Source organism: Hipposideros armiger, unplaced genomic scaffold, assembly GCF_001890085.2.
Source record: "Hipposideros armiger isolate ML-2016 unplaced genomic scaffold, ASM189008v1 scaffold_2, whole genome shotgun sequence".
Classification (NCBI taxonomy): domain Eukaryota; kingdom Metazoa; phylum Chordata; class Mammalia; order Chiroptera; family Hipposideridae; genus Hipposideros; species Hipposideros armiger.
The window spans coordinates 3,146,771-3,159,004 of record NW_017731352.1 but is presented as its reverse complement, the minus strand read 5'-3'; the positions used below and the strand labels follow the sequence as shown (position 1 = coordinate 3,159,004).

At 33.8% G+C, this 12,234-nt stretch overlaps 1 protein-coding gene across 6 annotated transcripts in view; it reads left to right on the top strand.

Moving 5' to 3' along the window:
• The window catches only part of USP34 (ubiquitin specific peptidase 34), a 228,810-nt gene that overhangs the window by 142,446 nt on the left and 74,130 nt on the right, over window positions 1-12,234 (top strand). For all 6 annotated transcript variants that reach the window (XR_002122789.1, XM_019632979.1, XM_019632906.1 and 3 more), the window contains 6 exons: window positions 1,770-1,895; window positions 3,098-3,220; window positions 3,360-3,443; window positions 3,944-4,030; window positions 7,348-7,548; window positions 9,993-10,075. Coding sequence is in view for 5 of the 6 variants with exons in the window: in XM_019632979.1 (XP_019488524.1) it covers window positions 1,770-1,895; window positions 3,098-3,220; window positions 3,360-3,443; window positions 3,944-4,030; window positions 7,348-7,548; window positions 9,993-10,075 (704 nt within the window). In the remaining variant the exon portion in view is untranslated. The remainder of the gene's footprint in view (window positions 1-1,769; window positions 1,896-3,097; window positions 3,221-3,359; window positions 3,444-3,943; window positions 4,031-7,347; window positions 7,549-9,992; window positions 10,076-12,234) is intronic.

Here is a 12,234-nt window from a genome sequence, read left to right as displayed (position 1 = left end):
ACGGCAGTTCACAAAAGCTCATGCCAGCTGCCGGCCAGCCCCACTGCAGCCTGTGCCGTCGCCTCACGGCAGCCCAGCTCCAGATCGAGCTGTTGTTCACCATCTTAGCTGTAGAGAGCGCAGCGTCACTGGCCCTCATGTGAGATCCGAACCGGGGCCCTGCTGCTCAGAGCTGGCATCCCAAGCGAACTCCTAACCAACACCCCACTCAGTCAGCCCTTCAAATCATTTTTTGCGCTGAGTTCAGTCTTTTTTTCTTTTTTTTAAATTTTATGCTTTGACCATATTAGTTTAGCTTTTCGTTTTTTTTTTTTCATTTTAATTTTTTTAAACTTTATTGGGAAACAGTGTGTTTTCTCCAGGACCCGTCAGCTCCAAGTCAAATTGTTGTACTTCAATCTTAGTTGTGGAGGGTGCAGCTCAGCTTCAAGTCCAGTCATGGTTTCAGTCTAATTGCAGGGGCGCAGCCCACCATCTGATGCAGGAGTCAAACTGGCAACCTTTTAGTTAAGCACAAGTATTCTAACCAACTGAGCCACCCGGCTGCAAACCCCATCCCCCCCCCCTTTTTTTTTAAACTGGGTATTTACAAAGGAATTAATTCTATTTTACTGAAGAACTTTCAGTGTCATTTCCCTAACTAATGCACAAGTGGTACTTGGATTGCTTCTCTTTTTTCATTAGGGTTGTGAAAAGCAGTTTACCTTGAAACTCCATCTCTGAGATTCCTTTGCCTTTACTGGCTTTATACCATTATAAAAAAGAATTAAATTACTTTTTACCGATGTATAGAAGATTTCTTTGGCATCCCTTAGACTGTATTATACCAAAAAAAAATGATGACAGCAGCAGTAGTAGAATAATAATATACAAATTCATACTCTGGAAAAATTCCAAAACTGCAAGTTAGCTTTTGCTGTTTATTTATCTTTTGGGATTGTGCTTTAATTTAAAAAATATAAAAAGGAAACTTGCCCATTTCTTACATACTTTCTGAAACATTCCTTAGCTTACCTGTTATCTCAGCATTTTACAGAATTCAAATTTAACAAGTGATAATGGAAAAATGTAGGTTCTTTATAAATAATTTGCTTTCCTCTTAATTACTGCTTTTGTGAGACTAGAAAATAAGGTAATGGATTAGCAGAATAAGAGGAACAGGTTTACTCTTTTCCCAAATGTAAGGTTAAGAATTTAATTCACCAAGGGCTGGCTGAGCAGCTCAGTTGGTTAAGACCTCACTCAAGAGTGCAAGCTCTGAGCAACAGGGTCGCCAGTTCGATTCCCAGCCTGAGCTGAGCTGCTGATTTGTCAACAGGTGGCAGAATGGCTCAGCTAAAAAAAGAATTTAATTCACGAAATCTTTGTCACTCTTAGAATAGTTGACCTACAAAGAGGAAACAGATGATAGTCCTATTGAAATTTACTTGAATGTCTTTATAAAACAGATGTTTTCACTTCTATTTGAAAAGTCTCCTAAGGAAGAGGGGCAGAGTTACAGGTCACACTTTTTTATCCAGGAAAGTGTTCAGTGACAAGTTGAAAAACCACAACTTTGACATAACTCTTAATTTATTGAATATATGTATTTACCATGAAAGTAATGGTTTATTTCTCACTGTAAGAAATGGTTTACTTCTTACTTTTAAAGTAAGACTATAAAATATCAAATTTGATAATTAGTTTATGCAAAAAAGTTTGAACTTAAAAGTTTAGATTTTTTTTTAAACGATTCGTCTCAATAAGCAGTTATTCTTGTTTGTGTATAGAGCTTAAAATGTGAAGAACTTCATCTTCATGCAGAAAACCTCTCTAGGCGTGTATGGGAGCTACTGATGCTTCTTCCTACGTGTCCTAACATGTTGATGGCATTCCAGAATATCTCAGATGAACAGGTAAGCCCATAGAATCTTTTTACTCCCCTGGAAGATGGTACCAGTTTACAGTCCTACTGGCAGTGGATAAGATTGCTTGCTGACCAATATCCTTATTAAAATTTTGCCCATTTAAAAGCTAAAAAGTACCAGTTTATTTTAATGTTTAATTATTTGTGAGTTTAAACAATATAAGGCAAAGGTGTTTACTAAAATCTTTATAAAATATGATTTGCCTTTATATTAGTGTTTTTTCCATGTTATTATATGTTCTGAATATTTTGTTTTCAACAACAAAAATGTTTAGAGAAAATACACTGCAGTTTCATGACATGCATCAATTGCTTGTTTTGGTTGCTTACAGAAGTCAACTGATAGAATTACGGAAAAAATAAATTTAATATATATTTGTTAATTTCCCATAGAGGCATGACCTCACATGTATGTTAGATATCTTTGTAAAGACATCTGTTTAAATTAGTGATTATTTTTAAAAAGCTATATAATGGGTTACTTTCTGGAGATACCAATAGAACACCTATACGATGAATGGAAAAACAATGTCCTAATTATGCTAATGGTTATCTATGATTTGAGAATTTTTCATGTGATTTCAGAAGATCCTATATCTCAAATGATTTATAAGTGAAGGAAGTGGGCCTGGAAAGTGGTGGTTCATGACTCAGTAGCGCTAATAATGTTGTCAAAGATGCTCACTAATTGTGAATGACAATTTTATAAGTTGAGAGTAGAAAAAATGGTATTTTTAAATTTACGTATTTGTATATGACTTAAATGGGTCGGTATAACTTAACAAGTATTAAACAGACTTTACCACAAGTATTAAACATAGGTTTTTCTACTTCTATATCCTTGAAAGTTCACACATTCAACTAGGCTGCGATGTTTTTTTTTTTTAATTGGGAAGATTGTGAATTGCCTTAACGATTATGAAGGCTAACAAGATATATTTTTTTTCTGTACTTCTGTTTGTGTATTAATTTTATTTTAACAAAATTTAATGAATAATTGGTGTTTTAAGCATATCTTTAGTAGCAGTTATATAATTGGTCTTCATATGTTTGAATACATTTCAGTGTATATGTAATTTGTGAGTTTTTAATAGTGTCAATTTCTTTACATTTTTTTGGAGGGATGTTCCTTTAGTAAGTGGGCATGAGAAAGTTATGTTTTTTGTTGTTGTTGTTGTTTTTTAATTTAAGAGTAATGATGGACTTAACTGGAAAGAACTTCTCAAAATTAAGAGTGCTCACAAGCTATTATATGCCCTGGAAATTATTGAAGCACTGGGAAAACCTAACAGAAGAATAAGGAGAGAGTCGACGGTAATTGCATTTTCATTATTATCATTACATGTTTGTAATCTCTTTGTAGCAAAATCCCAGAGTGTGTTATCTTTTAATCTAGAATAACTTGCTTTCCTGCCATAGTCCTTTATTATTATTTTTTTTGCTTTTCCCACAGGGAAGTTACAGTGATCTTTATCCAGATTCAGATGATTCAAGTGAGGATCAAGTGGAAAATAGTAAAAATTCCTGGAGTTGCAAGGTTTGATCATGTGTTTTGCAGTATATTGACAAAAATAATTTATCTCTAATTTTCTAGAAGTAGGTATCATAATTATTAGTTGGTTTTAAGCTAATTTACTATTAAAATAAAGCTCAATTTAAAAATTACATATTGCTCTAAATCACAGTAATAAGCTGAGATTATTTAATGCCTTGGTCCTCCAATTTTTCCTCCTTTGGAATACTGTGTTAGGACATCCCAGTGTCTGGGATTAAATGATTAATAGAAAGAAGTATTACAGGTTTTTGCAAGAATCTTTTTAAAACAATTCTTGAATGTCGGTTGTATGTTATTACTTTGCATAGAAGTTATTTTGGTTACTTAAGTCAAACAGAAATATCCTAAATGAAAGATATATTTTACTTAAACATACACACACGCGCACGCGCGCGCGCAGTTACTGAATCAAAAAGCAGGCCTTCATTGCAGTGTATAGCTGCTTTTTTTTCTCTTACCATTACTTTCATAATTTATTACAGTTTGTTGCTGCTGGAGGGCTTCAACAGTTATTAGAGATTTTTAATTCTGGAATTCTGGAGCCTAAAGAGCAGGAATCCTGGACTGTGGTAAGTGAGAATTCACTGTTTCAACGAGTTAGAATAGTTATCCCATTTTAAGCACTTCAGTTTCCCATTAGTAAGTGTAACTGTTGCTACATCACTTAGCAAAGGAGAGTATGGAGTATAGTAGAAGTAAATTCTTTTAACTATAAGGAGTCATAAAGTAGTTACACAATAAGAATTCTCCATGTCAACTCTGTTAAAAATTTTTAAGTGGTAAACTTAATGACAGAACTATGGCTAATTCATAAGCATTTTTTTTTAGGTTGGTAAATTTATTAATATTTACAGTCAAACTTTGGATACTTAAAAAAAAACTTGGTTTATGTCTCTAATTTTTTAAAAAACATCCTTTTTCACTTTTTCATTTTGTTTTGACCGTTTTTTCCTGTACAGCAGTACTATTCGAAACTGTTTTCAGACCTTTTTTTTTTTAAGTTTTTTATTGGGGAATTGGGGGAAGGGGAACAGACAAGTTGCTGTCGTTTTGTTCTTCAGTCTTGTGGAGGACATTGCTTTACTGGCCCAAGTTGGCACCATCATTGCGCTCTTCCCCGGCGAGGCAGATCAGTTGCCGGCTTCTGGATGGCCGCTCACTGCGGCTGCTGGCCGCTCACGCTGGCTGCTGGCTACACACGGTAGCCCATGGCAACCCACTGCAGCAGGGGCTGTGGCAGCCCAGCTCCAGGTCGAGCTGTTGTTCAGCATCTTAGCTGTAGAGGGCAGTGTCACTGGCCCTCATATGTGGGATCCGAACCGAGGCCCTCTGGCATCCCAAGCCGCCAGTTCTTAACCATCGTGCCACTCGGCTGGCCCTTAAGACCATTTTTGACTGGTCTGCAATGAAATAGGTATAGAAATTGAGAATAAGACTTTAGAAAATTGTATAGCAATTGGACATTGCTACAGTATTTTTTATAATATTTTGCAAAATTATTGGTCTTCAACAAAATGAAAATTTAAAAAATGGTGCTTTACTAACTTGAAGAAGCACTGTTTTCTAATATTAAGAAAATAAAACTGTGGAATATTAAAAAATTTATAATGCTACACTGCACAATCCAGTGTTGAGCTAAGTAGAAAGGATGCTCCTTTTCTTGACCTCAAACAAAGCAGTGTAGCATTATCAAACATTCCATTCAAATATTAATTTCTTAGTACTTGGTGTTTAAAATTACCTTGGTATCTAGGAGTCAGGTGTTCTTCATTTGATAGCAAATGCTGCTACCTCCAATTGGTTAAAGAAAAACAATACATTGAGAGAACATCTTATCACTGGTTTCAGTACTTGGAAAATAAAAAATATATACATTTTTATTTTAAATGTTTTATTACAGATATTTCCTTATTAGATACCTACTACAAAAATTAATTAATTATTGTAGTTTTAATTAATTACTAATGTAGTTGTTAATTAATTGTAGTTATGTATCTTATTCAAATGTCTGTTTATGTTTTATTGTTAATCATGTCTTTGTTGTCCCATTATTTCTCAGAATCACAAAGTGACTTTTAGTTCTTTGGCAAAACGAGAGAATTTTATTAAAATCTTTAATGAGTGGTTATGTGTTTATGTAGAGGAATTTTGTTTATAAACTGCTTTAAGTTTAGTTTTGAATAAAATTTTCAGGGAACCATATGCTAAAGGTTTTCTCTGTTTCCTTTGAAGTTTAGGGTACTTTTATGAACTATTACTAATAAGAAAAATTTATTACCATATATCTCTTACATTATAGCCTGGCATTGTCTGAGATGCCAGACATGCCTGAGACACAGATTGCTTTCAAGTCAACTGAAGTATCCCTATTTATAATATATCTGTCTTAATATATTATAGAATACTTACAACATCAGTCATTCTTGTTTCTTAACAAATTTTATTTTTTCCTTTATTTTAAAAGCTCATTTTAGAACATAGCTTCTCTTTGGCGTATCCAAATTGGCAGCATCACTACATTTGCATGGTGGAGCCATTATTAAGTAAAATAAAGGTTACTTGAACACAAGCACTGTGATACCATGATGGCTACTAAGTTACTAATGGTTGGGTAGAGTATAGAGCGAGGATACACTGGACAAAGGGGTGATTAATATCCTAGGTGGGCAGAGTTGGAGGATGCGAGATTTCATCATACTACTCAGAATGGTACATAATTTACAAACTTAAGAATTGTTTATTTCTGGAGTTCTCCATTTCATATTTTCAGACCATTGTTGACCTTGGGTAATTGAAATTGCTGAAAGCAGAACTGTGTATAAGGAGGAACTATTATAGTGTGAATATTTGCACTCAGTGTGTGGCTGCTTTTTCATCAGTGTCTTTTAGCCAAGAAGTTTTTAATTTTAACAAAATTTGAATCCTGTCTAAGAAATCCCTGTTTCGAGGTCACAAGATTTTCTCCTGTAAGATTTTTAGTTATATGTCTCATTTAGTTAGCTCTATCATGCATTCTGAGTTAACTTTTGTATATGTGGAGTGAGGTTGAGGTTTTGTTTTATTTATATTTTTCTTATGACTTTCCAATTTTTCTAGCATCATTAATTGAAAAGACTCCTTTCCTCACTGTAATTTCTTGGTATCTTTCTTTAGAACTAGTTATATAGTATTGCTAGGTTTCCTGGTATATTGGTATGGATATACCACTTTGGCAGTGGGATTAGAAAAATAGGAGATAAAGGACTATTGAAGAGCAAGCTGTGAAACTCTCATCTCGACATAGGTGATTTTATTTATTTAAAGGAAGAGTTTTACTTTAAAACTTTTAAAGTAGAGGTTTAAATCAATACCAAACACTTAATATTTTACCAAAGAAATTTTTATTTTAATTGTCTATATGTAAGTGTAATATTATCAGTTGAATTTTTTTCTAGAACTATTGCTTTGGTTCCAAAATATTAGAGTATATGCCACTTGTGTGGAGAAACAATTTGCATTACTTTGTTTCTCATTTCATTTCATTGGTAGGTCAATGATATCTTTGTTAGCATTTTAATAATTTTTTTAAAGTCATCATGTATTTTGAACAGTATTTTTTAGAAATCTTGTGTCTCTATTACATACATTTGTATGATGTTTTCATGATACAAATGCAAGTGTCATTTCCATTTCATTAAATATACTCTCTTGGTGTTGACAGATTTTTTTCTTTATTTTTATGAAATTGGATTTTTACTAACCATAATACATGAGCAGCGAAACTCTACAGCACATGGATAATTACTAGCTATAATTATTTTTACTTTCTGGCATTTAATTTCAAATTGTGTAGTAACCTTATTAAATTAATGGAAATCAGGAAATGACATTTTCTTCTTATCCACAGTGGCAGCTAGACTGTCTTGCTTGCCTGCTGAAGTTAATATGCCAGTTTGCAGTAGATCCATCTGATTTGGATTTAGCTTATCACGATGTCTTCGCCTGGTCTGGTATAGCAGAAAGCCATAGGAAAAGAACTTGGCCTGGCAAATCAAGAAAGGCTGCTGGTGATCATGCCAAGGGTCTTCATATACCAAGATTAACAGAGGTAAAGTACAAAAGTTAACATTAAATTGTAGTAATGGATTCTTTTTGTGTTTTAGGAGAGCTTGTATATTTTCATTTTTACAAAATGAAGAAATACACAAATATATAAGAAATTCTATCCAAGATTACCACAATATGACTTAACAGCTGAAGTGATGATACCTTCATTTTAAAGCAGCAGTAATTATGAAGCAGTAATGCCTTTCAGTTCATCATCTAAAATTCAGGAATAAATTATATGGCATTTTCATGTTTTCTAACTGTAGGGTTGAGTTCATTGTTTGGACTCAGTAACATACGCATGCGCACATACACACTTACAGGAGGGATCCCATTGAACTGGGGCTTAGGCTTCAGAGAAAAGGGTTTTCTGCTAAGGCTTCTAAAACCAATTGCCTTTCTGGATAGGATACTTCTGGAACAGTGCTAACAGAAAAAGCAAGGAAGTAATCTCTCTAGTATCTTAGGTTGATAGAACCTAATAGGAAGTCAGCTGGCAAAGCAGGAATTTAGTTTGTGACATACCTGCCCTCAAATTGCAGAGCAAATATGTATATAGGACAGTAGATTTTGAGCTGAAGAAAACAGTGCAATAACCTGCACGTGCAGCATTAAAATTAGAATTAATTTTGACTGTGGATTTCATTGTTCCTGTGATCAAATATTTGCCCTTCTAGTGTTTCCATCAGTGAACTGGGAAGTGGGAAGAGATGAAGATGAGTTTTTAGTGAAATCTCTTCCTCATTTTGTAACCTTTTGAGAGTGACACCTCACCTCTTACCTGCCCAAGAAACACCAGAGTATTGAGTTGTTACTGATATAGAAATATTGTAGTCATAGTTGGAAACTGCTGGTCTTATATAAATGGACACCTGAAGCATATTTCCCATTTGGAATTTTGGGGGTTAAACGGGAAAAATGGTCTGTGCTGGTATACCAGATCATTTGTAGCTAATACACTTAAAAGAGACATGGGAACTACAATATTGTCTAAATGTGCTCTGCAGTGTTGCATATTGTGAACTACTTGCTTTAACCTTACATTGCTATAATGTTTGGTTTTTTTCCCAGAATAAATTTAACAGGTTATAATATAAAAAGCTCAAATCGTTTTCCTTTCCATCAACTCACTAAATACTTTCAAAGTTTTTGATCCTTATTAGTAATTTCCTCTTGAGATTTTAATAATATAAATAATATAAGTGCATATATAAAATACATATGGAGTTTTAAAAAGAATGTTTTTAAAAAATGTATGCAATTACATTCTTATTGAAAATAGTTCAGAATATATTAATACAGATGAACCTTCTCCCCAGTCATAGGTGACTACCATTTAATAACTTTGTGTTATCTTTTTAGAGTTCTTTCCTGCACACATACCAGTGTTAGTTTTTTATAGTTTACAAAAGGAGCATACTATATTTTACCATTTGTTTATTCATCATAATAATTAGAGTTTAGTATGTAAATCTAAGCTGTTTGGAACAAAAATTTTTGTTACACGAATTCTGGAGACAAAGTCATCAATTTTGGTATATTATAGATAGTAATTCTTTTAATAATTTACTGCCATTCATTATTTCACTTGTTCTCCTTAATAGCCTTTTAGAAGGATCAAATTCCAAATTCAGGTTTCATTTCCAGCCTAAACAGTTTTTCTTGAAGCTTTCTGATTTGCCAGGGACAGGTTTAGTTGCTGCTCCCTTGTTTTGCATGTTAGGCACATTGCATACACTTGTGTTATAGTTCTTTCTAAGTTTTCTGTTGCACTGGACCAACATCTCCAGGATGGGAACAGTGCCTTCTGAAATAAGTGCCCAGAATGGGTTCCAACCTACAGAAGGGATTGAATATTTTTAATTAAATTAGCAAAATTTCCTCCCTCTCCCATTGTATGGATGAAGAACTAGGATTTAGAAACTAAATACTTATTAGAATTATGCAGCTGGAAAGTTAGCAAACTTTGAACCTCAGAATTTTTAATCTAGAATCCATGCTCTGTATTCCTGGTATATTGCTTTTCTATATTTCAGGATGGTTGAGGAATCTGCCACTGCTTGACTTTTTTTTTTCTTATTTCAAAAATGAAAAAGAATTTAATTCTTCACCCACCACTCCAAAAATCACTAATAAATAATATATTTTTCTCACCCAATTGAGTGACATGCAGAGACTCTGTGGATCAAATATAAAAAATACTTTGCCTGTGTATTTCTAAATTTTGAATATTTTCTTTTGAAATTTGCTGTTCTTAGATTTGGTTAAAAAATCCTGGTTTTCTAATATTTGATATTTTTATAGTATTTTCAAATAGCTGTTTTTTTAAGGATATTTCTTATCTTGTTATAGATAAAAATTAAAATAATCTGTAGTCTTGGGTTAAAAATGCAGTTTTGTGTTTTAGTGTATTTAAGGATTTTTTTAATGTGTTTTGTTTTAAAGGTATTTCTTGTACTTGTGCAAGGAACCAGTTTGATTCAGCGACTTATGTCTGTTGCTTATACATACGATAATCTGGCTCCTAGGTATGAAGTTTTTATCATAATTTATGTATGTATTTGTAGTAAGAATATAGTGTTTTAAAACTTCCATTTTGAAAAAATTTAATACTGTACAGAAAAATTGTTACGGTGTTTTAATGAATCCCCATATCACTTATCTAGATTTGCATATTATCAACATTTTGCCAATTTTTATCGCATAATCATGAACACATATTTTCTTTGTGTGTCTATGCAAACACATTTATTTACATATTGTCCTGACTCTTTGAAAGTAAGTTTCAGACATTATGACCATTTACTCATAAATAACTTTTGATGTGTATCTCTAAAGACCAAGCGCATTTCCCTTTTTTTTTTTTTTTTTAAAGATTTTTATTGGGGGATGGGACCAGCGCTGGAAAATTGGGGGAAGGGGAACAGACAAGTTGCTGTCCTTTTGTTCTTCAGTCTTGTTGTGGAGGACGTCGCTTCACTTGCCCAATTTGGCACCATCATTGCGCTCTTCCCGGGTGAGGCAGATCAGTCGCCGGCTTCTGGACAGCCGCTCACGCTGGCTGCTGGCTACACACGGTAGCCCATGGCAGCCCACTGCAGCAGGGGCTGAAGCCTATGCCGCCACCGGCAACTCCCGGCAGCCCAGCTCCAAGTCGAGCCGTTGTTCAGCATCTTAGCTGTAGAGGGCAGTGTCACTGGCCCTCATATGTGGCATCGGAACTGGGGCCCTCTGGTTTCCCAAGACAGCTCTTAACCATGCGCCACTCGGCCGGCCTCCAAGCGCATTTTCTTAACAACTAGAGTAAAATATTCAATTTAGAAAATTTAACATTGATATAATACTTTTATCTGATATACAATTGATACTCAAATTAACTCATTAATATTCTTTATGACAATTATTTTCCTGGTTCAGGGTCATGTACTGCTTTAGTTGTCATATTTGTTCCATTTCCTTCAATTGGGTACTTTCTTAACCCTTGTTTGATGATATTGACCTTTCTTAGTAGTACAGACCAATTCTTTTATAAGGCACCTTTCAATTTAGATTTTCCTGATTGTTCCTCATGATTAGATTCAGATTATACATTTTAGCAGGAATACCTTGTATGTGTCTTTCCCAGTACATCCTGGTGATGGCAGTTTGTCCCATTATTAGCGATACTAATTTTGATCAGTTAATCTGGTTTCCTGCAGGTTTCTCTACAGTAAGGTTTCTGGTTTTTCCTTTGTAATTAAAAGTAACCTCTGGGAAGATATTTTGCAGTTGCTTAAATTTCCTAATAAAATTTTCATTCATTGATTTTTAGCATTCAGTGATGATTTTTTCCTGAAGTAAATATTAGTATGTTTACAAACTAGTAATTTTCTGACTCTTCCCATTTTATGTTTATTAGTTGACATCTTATTGTGAGGAAGAGCTTTCTCTTCTTCATTCATTAGTATTACTACTCACTTTGCTCAAGCTAAACCTGACTTGGCCTGTTCAAGCTTGTTCATGTGTCCTTTTGACATAACCCATTATTTGGCATAGAGGGGAGGAATATTTTTTCTCTGTTACTACAAGTTCTTCCAGGCTTGTAAGATTCCTTGAGTCCTAGAGTTAATCAGTCATTTCTTTAAGTAGCCCTAGTTCCTGTTGGTGGGAAAACTACAAAATATAGGTGCTTGGTATACTCACTGCTACTAGTGTTTCTTTGCTTCTAGGCCCTTAGTGGATAGAGCTGGAAATGTGTGTATAAGAAATATAGTTAAAACATGTAATATAATTCCATTTATTTGGGCTATGTTGGAAACTTTTTTTAAATGTATGAAATTGTAATACAGAAATTCAAATATGATAATTGCTAGCTAATACATGGAGACCTGACTGTATGCTTTAAGTAACCACTTAAAGTATGTTAACGTATGTAAAATTAATTTCCAAGTATTTTGTAGGTGCTATGTGGGGCTGAAGTTTGCCATAGCATGCAAATGATTTCTAAAGCTGATGTAAACACTTTTAAAAGTGCTTAACTTTATTTATGGCTAATAGCTATTTGGCTATTTTTAGATACTTTTAAAAGTCACCTTCATGGCAATGGTTGCATATAAATAGCGTTATCACTTTAAGATTATTTCTCTTTTAATATACGTTTCTTTAGTGTCTTGTCTCAATTGAATTCACATTCATTACTTGATTAGTA